Source organism: Arvicanthis niloticus, chromosome 15, assembly GCF_011762505.2.
Source record: "Arvicanthis niloticus isolate mArvNil1 chromosome 15, mArvNil1.pat.X, whole genome shotgun sequence".
Classification (NCBI taxonomy): Eukaryota; Metazoa; Chordata; class Mammalia; order Rodentia; family Muridae; genus Arvicanthis; species Arvicanthis niloticus.
In genome coordinates this window covers 49,148,063-49,165,700 of record NC_047672.1, presented here as the reverse complement: position 1 = coordinate 49,165,700, position 17,638 = coordinate 49,148,063, and the positions used below count along the sequence as shown (strand labels likewise).

Genomic DNA, 17,638 nt, shown 5'->3' with positions numbered 1-17,638 from the left:
GAGAGTGTTTAATTGGTAAAGTGCCGTATTAGCATCAGTGCTTACCCATGTGAAAAGCTGGCACAGGCTTATAACCCTGGCAATACAAACCACAGACAGAAGGATCTCTGTGATTGACTGGTCAGCCACCCCACATATGTGGCAAATACCAGGCCAACGAGAGACCATATATCAAAAAAAATGTGTTGGAAGATTTCTGAAGCTGTATGGCAGATCAACACATGCATACTCACAAGCGTGCGCTCATGTACACACACACACACACACACACACACACACACACACAAATACACACGATATTACCTCCCCTAACACATAATATTGTGAAAGAAATTAAGTGCCTCTGAATTACAATATGGCTGATATGGTAGTAATATATCAGAGTCACAGGGAGAATTTTTTAGGACTCGGTTGGCAACTATCTTCCCCTTATTTTCCGGCTCCACCAAATTTTCTCTCTGTGGCTTTCTGGAGTTTCTAATTCTGTAGGTCTGTGATGAAACTCAAAAATCTGAGTTTGTAGCAGGTTTCAAATATTGTTGATTTAGCTGGTCAATGACAGTTCTTTGAGAACAATTTATATAGAGTTATTTGTTTAAAATAATCATTGATTTATTCAGTGTTGATTATTAATGAATGTGGGTTTAATGCCTTTAAGGTGCTCTTAGATTTCTCAAAAGATTTGTTTTTAGACAGAAGGTTTGTAGAAAAGTAGTGTCTTCTGAAACACATAAAGTACAACTTCCTTAATTTAAAAAAACATTCATTTAAACATTTATTTCACTATGTAGAAACACTGCTTGCCAAAAATGTCATAGAGTTATGTATGATATGAAAAAAATATTTACCCTTAGTGTGTATTGAGTTTAAGTTTAGATATTTATGCATCAATTATTTATCACCACATCTTGTGTTTCTTGAATGTGTATCTGAAACTATATGTGACATAAGAATAGATTTCTGACAAATAATGTTTACATTTGTTAACTTACTTTCCTGTTTATGCAACAGTGAAATACGTTTTAAACATGCAGATTTACAAACTGTAAACACACACACACACACACAGAGAAAGAGAAATACATACCCCTCATAAGTATGTTTTACTTGACTCACATATGAAAATATTTCACCAAAATCTGTTTTAAGTTCAGAAGGATTCTGCAACAGATTAGATTAACATTTTCTGAGACATTTTCAGTTTTCTGAAATTGTTTTTGACTATTGAAACTTGTTTTAAGAGACTTCCACAAGACACATAAAGACATAACAAGACATATGAAGGCAGAATTTATCTATATCTGCCTAAGTCGCTATTTTGTAAATTTACATATTTGTAAGGAATGTGAATGGAGATGGGATTTACAAGTGGTTCTTTATAGAAAAAAAAAAAATTACGCTTTTTCCTGTAGTGATCACCTCAAGGTGCTCTGTAATCCTGTCAGTAAGACTGCTGTTCAGGTACAGAGGATGTAATGAAATTGAATGTTCATGCTGGGCTTGATAAATAAAATGAGATTGACCTCCTAGCCATTATCTCATTTATCTGATTTACATTATAAAATCAGAATCTACACTATTGATTGGAGTATAATTAGTTAATTATGACCAGGAAAATGCAAAGTTATGTGGAGCTTGAACACAGCAGGTTGTAGTGCTAAAAAATTTCCAAGCACATGTGCAGATGGAGATCAGCTTATTAGAGAACAAAGCAGACATGTTTCGGGTATGGAAGTGTCTAATCATTTTCTCATGCCGTAAAGAGATACTTGACCTTATTGTGTATTGCCATAGGACTTGCCTTGTTTCACGCTCTGGGGTTTGTTGTTTTTGTTTTGTGTTTTCTTATTTCACTTTTAAAGTTGCAAGCTTTCTGTGCCGGATGTAAATAATGAATTGATTCCATTCTTTAGCTAGGCTTGGATTTGGCTTTTCCCAAATAGTGTTTCATATCAATACCCATCTGTAATGAGAAATTTTACACTATCCTACAACCCACTCATTCACTGTTGCCTGTGAGAGAAATCTCCAGTAGTGTTAACAAAATAGGTTCAGGTGTTCCACATTGGTCTGATGTTTGTGAAATAATGACTTGAAACAAGTTTCTAATTAATTTGTATAGAAAATGTTTATGTAGGTGGTGCCTTGCACTACAATTGTTACCTGTTACAAGGATTAAAATATTTTACTTATAGGTATTACACCATTGATAGAATATAGAGTTTTATGACAATTCATATTATTTAATAATTTTAATGGACCTCAGTATGTATTTATTCTACATAGTAGGACATTTAATTGAAATGATTGATCAGTGTTCACTGAATGACTTATTACAGTTTGTTGCTGAAATTGTATTTGAATTGCTAGTAAGGTTTTATTTAAGCAGTGTTGATTGTCAAGACTAATCAAAGGGAAAGTGAGAAGCGCTCCAGATGCTCATGTTTCTAGGTGAGAAGTGCAGTGTTCTTTAGTTTCAGAGACAGTTTCTTTATTCATCATTGTATAGGGAGTACTGACTGTTGTGCTCCATTCAGGTAACAGAATGTCTACCAATATGACCATAAAACAGTACATCCTTTTTAAAGTCTGAGCCTCAGATTCTGCTTCTTTCTAAAGGCCAGTTTATCATGTCATCGTAATCTGTTTGCTTATGAGGTTCACTCCCTAGTTGTTTGTTTGTTTTTAAAGGAATGACTTAGTGTGTGCTACAAATAAGCTTATTATTGTTGGAAATTAAGAAAGCTAAGGAAACCTTTTTAGAGCGTTTAGAGCGATGGTTCTCAACCTTGCTAATGCTGCAACCTTTTCATACAGTTCCTCTCATGGTAAGCACTAATCAGAAAATTATTTTTGTCACTATTTCGTAACTGTAATCTAGCTAGGGTTATGAATTGTGATGTAAATATTTGTGTTTTCTGACACTGTTAGACAAATCCTGGAAGGGGGGCGGGGAGTCCTGAAGGGGTCGCAATCCACAGGTTGAGAACCACTGTTCTAGCGCCTTGACTTGTTTGCCTTTAGGCATAAGAGAAATTTTTGAGTTAGATGTGTTTGCTTATTTCCACATTGTCAGTAGTCACTCAATACCCAGTTTAATGCTTGTTGTGTGGATTATAGCACATAGGAAGATCAATCATTTTCTCTTCTTCTCCTCTAGGGTGCTGTACTTAATCATAAAGCTAAGTAAATATTTTAATAAAAATAGAGCTGTGTATATGTAGTCTCTACATTTTCCTAAATCAACATGTAAAATACCACAGAGAACTTCTCTGTCATTTGTGTTTGTATCAAATATTAATGTAGTATGTAGGAAGTTGTACTTGATAGGTACTTAATTGGTCAGAATTTGTTTACACTAAAATTGGAGTTTCATTTCTATACTACAAATTTTAGGATTCTCGATAGTCTAATGTGCACAATATTTATTAAATATACTCTTTAGCCATCAAGTTTAGTTTTTATTTAAAGACATGTTCTTCATATGCTAAATTTATATTCTCTCCATGGTTAAGTTATTGCCTTTTATTATAATGTGCTGTTGGTATAACAATGTTTTTCTTACATCAATATTTGTTTCATTTAATAAAGTATGTTGTATTATATCACAATACTTTTGTGGGTCAATGACTTCTTTAGAAAACTTAAACATTTTAATCATTTGTTTTAACAAATTCTGTTATTGTATTGGTGCAATTAAAATGTTTTCAAGTACTTATTAGAAATAGTAACTAAGTAAAATTAATCAGTAACTGTTTTTACTCTATTATAGTTTTCAGGGTATAGCCTCATGTAAGACTTAGTTTTTGAGTTTTAAAAATATTTAAAAGTTTTTCTCTGTAGCCACAATTTACTAATTACTAACTTTTGATAAAATGTTCATAGTGGTGTGTTTACATAGGATATACAGTCTACTATAGTAATCTTCTATACTCTGTTTTTAAGTAATTTAATGGTATCTCATAAATTTGTCAATAAGCCTAGCCAATACAACTTTTTTTTTTTTTGCAAATTTTGCTAGATTTCACCTCTGCCATTTAAGGATCTAATTGTTATTAGTACCTTCAATTATTATTTTGTTTCAATTTAATAGAATTAATGGAATTTTTCTACATGAAAATAACTTGTAAAATTTCTTTGAATATCTTATATTTATTATTTATTTGGCAAACTTTGACATCAAGTGGGGTATTTTTCTGTGTTTTTCTTTCTCTCTCTTGGAATTGGTGGTTGCTAGGGTAGAGACCACCGCTTTATGCTATTTAAACTTGGACTTGCAGCCTTTACTTACTGGTGAGTAAGCGAGGACCTTAGAGAACTATCCTAACACCCCATTGTCTGCCATCATGAGAAAGACGTCCTGAAATGTATCCTGATGAAGGTGTCAGGAAGAATTAGGTCATCTCTAAAGAGCAAATGCTTCACAGCATCTTCTGAAAGAGCTCCCAATACCAGAACAGGTATTGGATTATTTAAAAATTTTAATGTGTTTTTAGATGCCTCATTTTAAACACTGTCGATTTGCATAGTCTTAATAGTCTTGGTGGCCTAATTTCTGTATACGGAAGTTCTGTAAAAAAATTTTGGTTGTAAAAATATTCTGATACTATAAGAAAGCAATGGCTGGTAGTTTTTAAGCAAGTAAGAAACTTGAAGACCTGAAAAATTGAACATAAAAATGTCCTTCCAAAAACAGCAGATGAATAGTATTTTAACTACAGAAACTTGCCACAGAAATGTAGCACAGGCCGATGATCCAGTGCAACAATGGCAGAGAAAAGTCTATTTTATATTTCCCCTGATGAACCAAATAATGGTATTCTTTATAACATTGCCATCAAGAATTAGTGACATACTGTAGTCCCTGAACTCTAAGTCGAGTTCCTTTATGACTCCAAACCTTTCCATCAACTTAGAAACAGTCTTACTTAAAAGGGTTTTGTATTCCAGTATTTAGTATAATGAAAATTTTAGTTACTGAAAGGTAAATTAGTTCAGTTGAGAAAGGACCCTGAGTATTCATTCTGTGGGCTTAGTATATGATATCCTTATTTTGCATTTGATATTAGCTACATAATCTTGTTTTTAAATCCAGAGAAACAGTTAAAACAGTTGAACATTTAGAATTTTAACATATTTTTGTATGTTTTATTTCAGACAGTGGTATAATCTATAGCATGTACCAGTTCTATCTTATTCACTCCTGTAACTGGAATTACAATAAATATACATTTCAGGTTCATTTCTTGAGTCTTGGAATTTGGTTTCTTTATTGTGATCATTTTTTAAGTTACTTTTCTTTTGGCGTATGCATAAGAACAACTCCTTTCTGTATTTTCCCAATGCTTACTGAATAGGAATTTTGTCTTGTACTCAAGCAACCTGCCTAATAAATTCTTTCCTTGGTGTTTTAGTTGTAACTTAATTTACTTTTCATGCTCTAAACCAGTGAGAAATTAGTAATAAAGAGAATTTGATTGGTTAAAAAAGTACTCCTCTATGATTTAAAGTACAAAGAAAATCAGAAATAAAACCCATTTTGTAAGATGTATACATCTTGATACTAGTTGCTCAGTTTTGGTCTTGTGATTCCAGTTGACGCAAAATTCATTTTAAAAACACTGAAATAATACAGATTTTTCTTCATTGTCAGCAGGATGAGATTGTCTGAAACGAAGAATAGGTATGGTAGGTTTCTTAAATTAAGTATATCATAGGAGGCAAGACACTATCAAAACATCTGCTAAGTGCTAAGTATCCTCAGAAGAACGTGAAACACCAAGTATACAAAGAGAACTTGACAAAAACTAGTGAGAGTAATATCCAGTCCTTGAAGTGGCTTCTTCATGTATATTTAAATATTCTGTTACTTACATAAAAAGATTATATCTTTTGTAGATTGTGTTAACATGCTATAAATGTTAGAAAGTTCATTTACAGTATACTTTAAATTGGAAAAATACAGAAATGAAGTATAAATTGTATGGCAATCATTACAGCTTAGACTTCTGTGAACTGTCTACTGAATAAATGATTATTTCTATTCGTTCAAAATTGAATTTTGATTGGTAATTTTTTACACATATGAATACATACATATTCATTCATTTATATCTTAACATTTATATGCTCTTAACTTTTTTATCAGAATGTTGTTTTTTTGCAAATTGTATTGTTTCAATTTTTTCTAAAATATTTAAGATTTAGATCTTCTTTATGATAAATATTAATTTCAGAATCTCCTCAGCAAAGGCTAGAATTAAGTGGTAATGTTGCTATGTGTAACACTGTGTTCTTTTGTCTTTGAAATAAGTAGTTTCAACATTTAGATACACTGTGACTCTGCTTACCCTACAGATGTGATGAATGCAGATTGTGCTACCATTTTGGCTGTTTAGATCCTCCTTTGAAAAAATCTCCTAAACAAACAGGCTATGGATGGATATGTCAGGAATGTGATTCTTCATCTTCTAAGGTAAGGGGTGAAAGTCTTGAAGAAAAGAAATCAGTTTCTTTCATCTTGACAGGATTTTTTTTTATATCACAACATTGTTTCTGACTTTAAAAATGAAGAAGAAAACCATATTGGCTGACATAAATTTCCTCTATGTAGAATATTTAACTGTTTTGTATGTCCTCTGTATTACTCTAGCATATTAAATATTTTTATAATAGGATAATGTCTTTTTTCTAATTTATTACTTTGAGTCCATAGCAGGAAATAATTGATAGTCAAAGGGCTTAACAATAAAATTATATTTAATTTTGGCGATGATTTATCTTAAGATGAACTAAATATATTAGGGTTGTTTCATAGACTCAAGGCATTTCTAATTTTAATAATCTAAACTTATTTTAGCTAAGTAGAAAGGATAAAAATCAAATAAGTTTAATAATTATCTTTTAAAATAAACTCTGAATTTCTTCAGAGTATCAGAATTTTACCTTTAAATTATGGAAGTTCATAGTGTTTGTTTGTTTGTTTGTTTGTTTAAAGCCCTGAAAGAATATCTAGATTCTTGGTCCTCGTCCTCATTTCTCAGATGTACTGAATATATTTGAATGAGGACATAAGGATCAGGCATGGGTTAACACTAGTATTATTCCATACAGTGATAAGGAAAATAAAGGCTTATTGTAGTATGAGAGCCATTTTATAATAAGTTGAATCAATGCAGAAATGATGTCAAATTTGATGAAATTGTTATTCTAAAAGTTAATTTTATTTTTACAATGTTATTGAATCAGAAATATTCTTAAGTAGTCAAGATTTATTCTGGCTTAATACAGATGCCTTTCTTTCTCCCTATGATCTACATTTCCTCTACATCTCTTCTTCCATCAGTCTATTCAAGCCAAATGCCCAGCACCATTCAGAAGCCTCATCATCCTTATTTGACATGGTGAATCACTTCTGAGTCATCCAGGTGCTTCCTTCCTTCCTGGTGCCTTAGTTTAGTGGCTTCCTGTTCTCATTCCATTACAGTCCTCTCTACTTTAGAAGCTATCGGAAGAGCTCTCCCAAACATACTTCTCTTTCATTGTTCTTTGCACCAGAGGCCTCCAAATGAAGTGTGAAACAAAGTGACATTTAACTTAATTCTGTGTAACATTCTATTTTAATTTCTATGCCTGAATTTATTTTATAATATATATAAAACGTTTAAAATATTTCTAGACTCTGTAAAATTGCAACATTAATAAAAATACAGTTAACTTTTATAATACTAATTTCATCACAACTTGACTTCGTTTTGTTTGGTTCACTTACATTGTTAATCAGTAGTAAGGGTTTGGGTGTTTTCTAGAAATTAGCACTAAAGAATACGTACATAATATTAAGTGACAAATACACTTAATGACTGTGCAGTTGGTGAATAATTTAATATAGTCATTCCATGGATATAAATAGTAGATGTCCTGTAACAGAGGAGTCTTTCTGAAGATATAATCACAGCTATGCATGAAAGCCTGGTGGTGGTTTCCCATCATCCCACATTTACAGATATAACCAACAAAAATCAAGAAGCTTCTGTGTATGCATTCCTGTCTCCTCTTCAGATTCATTCTGGTGTTCTGTCTCACTAATGCCCTTTAGTATAAAGTGGTACTGATGGAATCATAGATTGAATTAGGTGCATATAGTGAATTTAATTCCCATATTTCTTTGTTACTAGTTATGGACAGTTCCTTAGTTTTTTAACTTTCATACTTAATCTATTTTTAATTAATATAGGGCACTTATTTTATGAAATGCAATTTTCTAATTTTTGTGGTATGCACCTTCAATAAGAATATCACAGGTACAGGGACTGAGAAGATGGATCAGTAGGTAAAGTGCATACTGCGCAGGTAAGCATAAGGACATAAGCACATATCAGCTTCTGCATAAAAGCCTGGTATTGCAATTGGTATCTATAACCCTAGGACTGGGAGGAGCAGACACTGGCAGATCTCTGGAGCTGGCTGACCAGCCAGTCCAACCAAAATAGTGAGTTCTGGATTTAATAAGAGAGTCTGAGAGGTAGGGGAAAATACACAGCATCGACCTCTGGCTCCTTCATGTGCAGACATAGTTAAGTACACCCACTAGCATGTACGGTATAAACTAGGCTGAGTATTGTATTCTTAAAACGTATTTGTTAGGCCTTTCTGGGTTATCCTTGATGGAGATCTCAACAACTGTCTGCTTACATACCCAAAGTGAAGCTAACTTGTCAGACACGGTTAAATGAATAGACATATTTCTTTTAAAGTGGCTTCTTTTCCAGAGCCTGTATTCACAGGTCATACTGCAGATTGAAATAGGGTGACTATTCCTGTTACTTTTCTGTCATTTCATCCTTGTTCAAATTCCTTTTTTGAAAAAAGTTATAGAGTTTACATGACAGGTCTGTCTTCCACAAGATGACTAATCAGGGCGAATTCTCTTTGATTCTCTTTTACTTTTTCAATTTAGTGTGCTACACTTTTTGAACAATAATATATTGTGAACGTTTATTCATAGAAAACTTACCTAAATTTCTTGTTAGATATTCGGCAAGCACATACACATTACATACAAGCTGATGCAATTGGCATTCCTTGATGATCGTTTATACCTGAGTAGGAAGAATACTTTTAATGTATTTATTTTATACATTTTTTTTTGCAATGAGAAATTAAAATTCTGTAACTGGTGTATAAAACCAAAATATCAATGTATTTATTGTCAAGTAAATAGTTTTGACATTTGTGCCTCTGGGAACTTAATACAGCAGTCTCCCCAAGGAGTATCTTGCCACAATACATTAAACAAGCACATTTAATTGAACCTAGTAATATGGGAGATTGAATGTCTAGATTTTATGTATTGTGAAGATTTATGAAAAATATTAAAATGATCTATGCTTAAAAGTTCTTTTAAATTTGAAGTTTATAACTGACCCATAAAAAGGACTTCCTTATACTTTAACTATTCATTTGACCTCTGGGATTTTATGACATACAGGTTAGATTATAGGTTTCTGAATTTAGCATTGCTGGAAAAGAAGTCATTTTCATGTAAAATACCACTTCCTGTGCTGATGTAGTAGTTTTGGCACTTGTACATAATGACTGCAGTTTACTGAAATGTTCTTCAGTAATCTTTTCTGAGTTTTAATTAAACCTCTTATTGTTTAAGATATGTAAAGATGTGTAAAAAGAAAAGGAAAAGCTATTTGTACTGTTCTGTGCATGAGAGTCCTGTAGAACAAATCTGTGATGGAAGGTAGATTTGCTTAAGTTTACTTGTTTATTTGTTTGTTTGTTTATTAAATGTGCATTGGTATTTTACTTGTATGCATGTCTGTGTGAGGATGGCAGACTCACCAGAAACTTGAGTTACAAACTGTTGTGAGCTGCCATGCAGGTGCTGAGAATTGAACCTGCGGCCTCTGTCTGGAAGAGCAGCCAATGCCATCTCTCCTGCCCCTTGTTAAAAGTCTAAATATTTAATCTATGATGTATTATTCTCTCTAACTGCTCCAGGTTGTTTGTTTGTTTTTAATGTAAACTTAGGATTTCCTGCTTGCTAGTGAGTAGAGTTAAGCCTACAAGCTTCCTCCTATTGATGGGGCTTTTGATGCTAAGCAGGTTTGTAGTTATTAGAATGTTTTCCGCCGGGAGGGGAGGGGAGGTTGTATAAAAGTCTTTTCACCTTGTAGTTTTTAACTGAGTGTTTTACTTTGGGGCTACTGGTAATGTATCATTTGTGTTCCAAAATTATAGCCAGTGATGAAGTTAAAAAGAATCAACTTGGTAGTCTATAGGAGTCTAAAGACAGTCTGAGCTACATAGCAAAACTACATTTAATCAAAACAAGTCAACAATAACAAAGGCTATTATATATTGTTGCTTATGTTCTGAACTAGTTAATGGAAAAACTGCCTACTTAAGGAAGTCATATTATCACAGGAATATTTTATTAAATAACAATTTTAGCAAAACAGATTATCTACTGTCATTCTTTTGCAATACAACTAGAACCAGTACTGATCTGATTGGTTCAATAATCTAAATTTTTTACATGATCATATAATATAATTAAACATATGTTTCACCAAGTCATATCTGGAAATATGATTGTTTCAGATAAAATTTGTCAATGTTTATGATACACGTATTTTGATATATTTTTTACAGAATACAAAATAGTTAAAATATTTTAATATAGATCATTGCTTCCTAAAGTACTCTAAAATTATTTGCAGAATTAAAATACTAAAAATTACTTTTCAAGATATGCTTATTACAAATTTGAAAAAGCAAAGCCATTTTCTAACTTTGGTGACATGTGTGCCTGATGAGTTTATATATCATGCTATGGAAGCCATATGTGACAAGAAACTAAAACAGAACTGAGAAAATTAACCAGAGAACAGTAGGATACCCTATATGGAAATGCCTTTGAGAAATTACCAGCATTCTTCTGCTCTTTATTCTAAAATAGCATTTTATTGTTTTACTTATTTTCATTTTACAGTAAAGAGTTTACATATTTTAAAACAGAGCATTAATGCAAAAGGATGTTTTATAACAGTTTTCAAAAAGCCAGTAAAAAAAATTTTTAACATTACTTTCTGGCATTTCACATACCGGTGCTTACTGTGTTCACAAATTACATGACTAGAAGAAAAATATGCACTGGAAGAGATGGTTAGTCTTGGTTAAGGTAAATTAGCATATTGTACATTCTGAAAGTGGCAAACTAACCATTGTCATTTATATTTTTGCTTTAAATGCTAGAGGAAAATTTTAGTCATTTTAGTTAAGATATGGGTAATTTGTTTGCTCTAGTTTACTAAACACGTAGTTTAAGTATTTTAGCATCACACCAGCTTGTCTGTGACTTTTTTCCCTTTCCTAACTTGTATGTTCTACCTTAAGGATATATCCTCTTGCCTATCAGGTATTTGGTTTTGCTTTTGCTTTTTTAGTGTACAACATGACATTTTTCTATATATGTATCATTGTGAGATACAACCCTTAAAATGATCCTTAAACTAAACTGAGTGAACTGAGAGAGGAGTTATAAACTGGGAGTAGACACAGGACATGTATACTGTGCTAATGTTACTTGAATTTCATGAACTTGTATTTTGACAATTATAAAATTAAAATGTATATCATTAAGCATTTTGTATTTTTAAATAATTTTCATTTTTCATTAAATATGATCAGAGATATTATATAATGGGAGAGTAATTAAATTATGTTAAATTAAATTATAGTAAACTCAGAATATGCCTATGGGATAGAAGAAAGAGGAAAATAGATGGGCTCAGATTTTTTAAAAAGTTTTTATTGGTTATTTTTTTTATTTACATACCAAATGTTATCCCCTTTCCCAGTTTCCCCTCTGCAAACACCCATCCCATCATCTCTCCCCCTGCTTCTATGAGGATGCTCACCCACCCACTCCCATCTCACCACCCTGGCATTTCCCTACACTGGGAAATCAAGCCTTCATAGAACCAAGGGCCTCCCCTCCCATTGATTTCAGGTAAGGCCATCATCTGCTACATATGCAGCTGGAGCCATGGGTAGCTCTATATGTACTCTTTGGTTGGTGATTTAGTCCCTGGGAGCTCTGGGGAGTCTGGTTGGTTGATATTGTTGTTCTTCGTATGGGGTTGCAAACTTCTTCAGCTCCTTCAGTCCTTCCCTAACTCCTCCATTGGGTCCCCCATGCTCAGTCCAATGGTTGGCCGTGAGCATCCATATCTGTATCGGTCAGGCTCTTGCAGATCCTCTCAGGAGACAGCTATATCAGGCTCCTGTCAGCAAGCACTTCTTGGCATCAGCAATAGTGACTGGATTTGGTGGCTACATATGGGATGGATCCCCAGATGGGGCAGTCTCTTGATGGCCTTTCCTTCAGTCTCTGCTCCACTCTTTATCCCTGTATTTCCTTTAGACAGGAGCAATTCTGGGTTAAAATTTTTTAGAAGGGTGGGTGGCTCTTTCCCTCAAGCAAGGGCCATGCATAACCTCTGGGTATGGTCTTTACAGATTATCTCTCCCCTTTGTTGGGTATTTCAGGAAATGTCATCCCTGTTGAGTCCTAGGAACCTCTTGCTTTCCTGGCATTTGGTACTTTCTGGTAGCCACCCCTAGTTCCCCATCCCCCATTGCTACAGACCTCTGTTCAATTCCTGACCCTCTGTACATCTCCCCTATCTCCTCCCATGCCTGATCCTGCCCCGCTTTTTTTCCTCTCCCCTTCCTCTCTTCCTTCCAAGTCCCTCCCACCCCTCTACCTTCCATGATTATTTTGTTCCTATGGGCTCAGATTAAATACAGTGTTGTGACCTTCAGTAAGTGTTCCAGTTCTGTAAGGTTGAACTTGTTTTGTAGCAGTGGTTGAGATTCAGAATTAATGACGTGTTTGATATGAGAGATGTTTTTATAAGGCCATATCAATGTGAAACACTATTTCCTGCAAACATACCAAATAGAGTTAACTGTTTCTTTCAGAGTTTTACATTAGATAGTTGAGATCATGTGTAATTTTCCCTGCAGAAAAACATCCATTTCTTCCTAGCGTGAAGAAGCAATGATAGCTATCATTATATAATAACAAATTTATACCAGGGCATTTTTGGTTCTCTTAATGACTAAAATTATGTATTATTCTATCCTGTATTTTGTATCAGGAATAGTGTATATTTTGTGTCGAATATAAAATGGTGGTCCTCTGAATTACTTAGCAGGTCAAAATTTAAGCAATGGCTTTGTCAGGCCTAATAGGAATAATAAGAAAATATCTAAGTGATACGAACATAAGAGGAAACACAGAAATTATTTTTAACTGAAAACATGCTGGTGTAACAGGAGAACATTTCTGAGACTTTGAAGATGTAATTTCCTTCTAATTTATTGAACTTTAGCTAAAAATTGAATTAAGAAGATAAAATACATTAAATTTTAAAATAATACCAGCCAAAGATATATTTAAGATAATTAATTTATCAGGCCAGTGAGTTGGCCCATTGCATAAAAGCCCTTGGTGTGCGGACCTGACAAACTAGAGTCTATCCTTTAAGTCTAAACCCAGACACTTGTGTGTGAATCTGTAATCTGAGTACCCCTACAGTCAGGTGTGAGGTAGAAAAAGGGAAATGGCCTGGAAGCTCACAAGCCAGTTAGCCAGTGGGATGGAATGAGGCAAGAATAGCAAAAGTGCCCTCCATAACCAAGCAAATAAGAGACTATTCCTCCTGAAAGGTAACCTCTGACTTCCACACTCAGACTTTGAAAGGAGCCTCGTAGTGTGTGTGTGTGTGTGTGTGTGTGTGTGTGTACACATAATATAAAGCAAAAACAAATTTTTGAAAGACAACCTGTGTTCATTTTGTCAAAGTATATGTTGAGTTTTGTTTGTTTGCTGGTTATTTAGGAGAAAAGCTCTCACTATGTAGCACTGTTCTCAGGCTTTTCTAGCTAGGCTAGCATAGCATAGCAAGAGCTCCTAGCACAGGAGTGTGTCACTATGTCCAGCTTGGTGTATACAGGATGGGAATTTCTGTTCTAGTAGATTATCTCTCTTCCATGCTTTGGTATCCCCGCTACAGAATGCCTTGTTGGGATTGGTTATTTTAAATCAAATGTCCAGCATATTTGTTCATGTGTGTTGCTGTAATAAGATGCTTGAAGCACATTAATTCAAGAAAACAAATTTTCTTGGCTGTCTGCTTAAGAGGTTCAGAGTCCTAACAATGGCATTGCTTCAGCTCTGGTGGAGGAATCTCATGGTAGATGACAGCACGGAAGCAGAGATTCACTAGAAGGGAGCTCTATAAGGAGAGCAGAAGGTGAAGAATCTAGGGTCAGATTTACTCTTTTGTAGCAATCTTCTCATGAGAACTGGGCAGGATCAGAGTGCCATCCTCCACTTCTGGAAACAGTGCTGTTAATGCCTAAAGAGCTTAAACTGTAATTATACTAATAACCTACTGCTGCCAAGCATCCAGCACAGGAACCCTTAGATGAGAAAAATCATGTCCAAACCATAGCCTCCATCTTAAATCCTGGTTCCTCTACAATCCTTAGGCCTAACCTGAATTCCTTGCCTCCTTGTTTTGTGAGGCTGTTCATCTTGGTATTCAGCAGGATTTTCTCTGAGCTGGCATCTTTTATGTCCAGGTCATCTGTACTAGCTAGACTAAAAACTCTTACATCAGGGTTTTTCCTGTCCTCTCAAAAAACAAAAAGCCAGGTGTTAAACATATCTTTTATAATATTTTTAACTGTCTTCCTCACAGCTAGACTGAGTCCTGCTTAGCTATTTTTTAAATTATTTTTAAAGCATTATTCTGGCAAAAGGAAGTATATAAGTGATATGGTTCCTGTATCCTGCAGTATGTGATTTATAGGCCTGAGGCTATTTATTGATGCACAAAAATTGTCTACTGTGTAAATCTGTGTCAGCCATGACCCAAATATGCAGAAAAGATAAAAGAGAAGAAAATGCCTATTCAGCAAATATAAAAATCCTATCTTTTTAGAAATATTTCTGTTCTACCTAGTATACTTAGCATATCTGTTAATATATAACTGTTGATTATAGCAAATATTTTTAAAATAGAAATTCAGTTTAACTTTAAAATCTTTAGTTCTGAAGTGAAGAATACCTGGTTTGCCTATAAGTGTATAATGAATCTGGCAAAAAAAAAAAAAAAAACCATACGCTGTACAAAAAATTGTACAGGAAGCTATAGCACATATATTCAAGTATTTCCTTTGTCTTTGTGAACATACTATATGCTTGCAGGCTTCACATAATTTATCGGATAAAAATCTACACATTATTGATAGGCTGCGCTGAATCTTCTGTTGTGTGTTAGAATTTGATAACTGTATAGAACTCTTGACCCTAAAAGTTACACTTTCACTTTCATATACCTACAAAATATTATCTAGCTGTCATAGTTTTCTTCAAATGGTATATTATCCACAATTTGTTTTTAATTCTTGGATCTGAAAACAGTGCTTCTGGTCCCTCAGTCTCTGATGAGCTGTATTTGTACCTTCTAGCTGAATGCAACACTTTAAATCTACGATCCCAGTTTGTATATATATCTGATTTCACTGTAGGTAGCCTAAATCCCATGAAAAAGATTTCTTTGGAAATTCTTTTAAATTTAAGATGAACAATCCATCAATGAACTAATGTCTAATTTGTTTGGAAAGTGAATATTACATATCTATAATTGTTTCTTTCATTGTCTGTGCCTGTAGGTGCCTGTATGTGCACAAGTTTATGCATGTGAATGTATATGTATGTGTGTAAAAGCCAGAGAGAGCCTCAGCTGTCTGTTCCTGGGGATCCCTGTACCCTTTTTTGAGGCAGTCTTTCATTTGGCTTGGAGATTGTCAAGCAAACTAGGCTACTTAGCTCAAGCTACACTCCTTGTCTCCACGCCCTAACAGGGATGGCAAGTCCTGCAGGCTTTTAAAATGATAGTTATTTAATATATTTTGTTAGATATGACTGGATTATGTTTTTTTTTTCTTTTTAGAATAAAAAAGATACAGAAACTACTTAGTTTTACTTGTACTTTTGTGGTTAAATAATTAGAAAAATATTAATATAGTCCAAATTCTTCAATTTTTTACTGATAAGGAAAATTAGCTTAGAGATTCATGGCAACCACAGGCTTACCCAGCTGGTTAAAAGCTGAGTGATGTGTAAGTCAGTGTTGGCCGGTGAATGCTCTGAGATAACTGGGTAAGAAAGCGAGTGAGGTCATCTCTCTGCCTCGGTGTTGATGTTAGAATGGAGACAGCAGTGATGTCTACTCAGTCAGGTTCCTTTACTGGCTGTCTCGAGTCTAGGGAGAGTGAGGGCTACACTGCGTGCTATCTAGGTCCTGTCTGACTATACTTGTCCATGAGAAAAAAAATGAAATGTTTTTTTAATTGAGATTAAGGTTGAAATATATATTGGTAAATTGTTTAATACCTTCGAAGCACTGAGAATGGTGATCCCTGTGTTTTTATCCTTTTTCTTTTAATTTGAAGGCTATTTAAATTTATTTAAATACATTGACTTAACTGCCATTATTGGAAATGCTCTTTGTCTTTTTTTTTTTTTTTTCTATTGTAACTCAAACTTTGTTAAGGAGTAACAATTTTCTGTGTTGGCAATGTTAAATGTAACCTTACCTTCCAATTCATTGCAGCAGTTATGTTTCCAGAGCCTGCTTTAGGAGATAAACCCATTGCAAATGAAGACAGCATTCATTTTCCTTCTACCTCAGGCCACAGAAAATTGATTGGGGTAATAAAATGACAGCACCTTGTAATATACTGAAGGCTCTTTAATTCGAAAACCAGTTCCAGCCTGATTCCGAGCTTGTTTAAAGCTAATTTATGGCTTACATAATTTTCAGCTGGCTGACCAAGGTAAAGGATGATGTATGAAAATTGATAAAGAATTAACTTATGATACATTCAGATGTGTCTTGTTAAAGTCAGATGGTTTTAAAAACAGAAGGCGGGGAGAAGAGACAGAAATACAGAAATAGTAAGCAGGTTTTTTGTTTGTTTGTTTTTTTTCCATGTAGGTAGAACTGTTAACAGTAGTTTAATTTCTCAGCACGTTATGTCAAAACTAGCTTATTCTTTTCATCGTAAAATCAGTTCTATTTATTTGTGTGTGTATTTTAAAAAGCTGCATTTTTCATGCCATTAGGACAATTTGATAAGGTTGGATACCATCGCAGTTGTTATGGCTTCCACAGTGCTGAGTCTGTATGGCAAGGTAGTGGAGAGACTGCTCAGTAGTTTATTCCACCAGGTTGTAAAGACAAGTATCTTTCTCAGATGGAGGCTGAAAGGATTTTTAGTTCCTCATGTATATATGAACTGAGAAGTAGGTTTTAGCCTTTTTGACTCTGTAGGCTATTTCATCTCTATATTTAAGCATTTTAACTGATAAATTATATATCCTCCCTAGTAAAGTGCTTTGTATTTTGAGTGAGGCCAGGTTTTCAGAACTGTTGTCAGAATTCAGAAGTAGGAACTAGATGGTGTAAGTAATTTACATGGTTATTATGCTTTACCTTCATAAAAGACAGTGGAGGGTTGGTGTGGCTACGTTGCTTTTTGTTTT

The 17,638-nt window shown here is 34.0% G+C and overlaps 1 protein-coding gene across 4 annotated transcripts in view; it reads left to right on the top strand.

Annotated features, from left to right (window-relative positions):
* Nucleotides 1-17,638, top strand: part of Phf14 (PHD finger protein 14) — a 199,169-nt gene that overhangs the window by 123,159 nt on the left and 58,372 nt on the right. For all 4 annotated transcript variants that reach the window (XM_034519007.2, XM_034519006.2, XM_034519005.2 and 1 more), the window contains one exon: nt 6,358-6,475. In XM_034519007.2, coding sequence (XP_034374898.1) covers nt 6,358-6,475 — 118 coding nt within the window. The remainder of the gene's footprint in view (nt 1-6,357; nt 6,476-17,638) is intronic.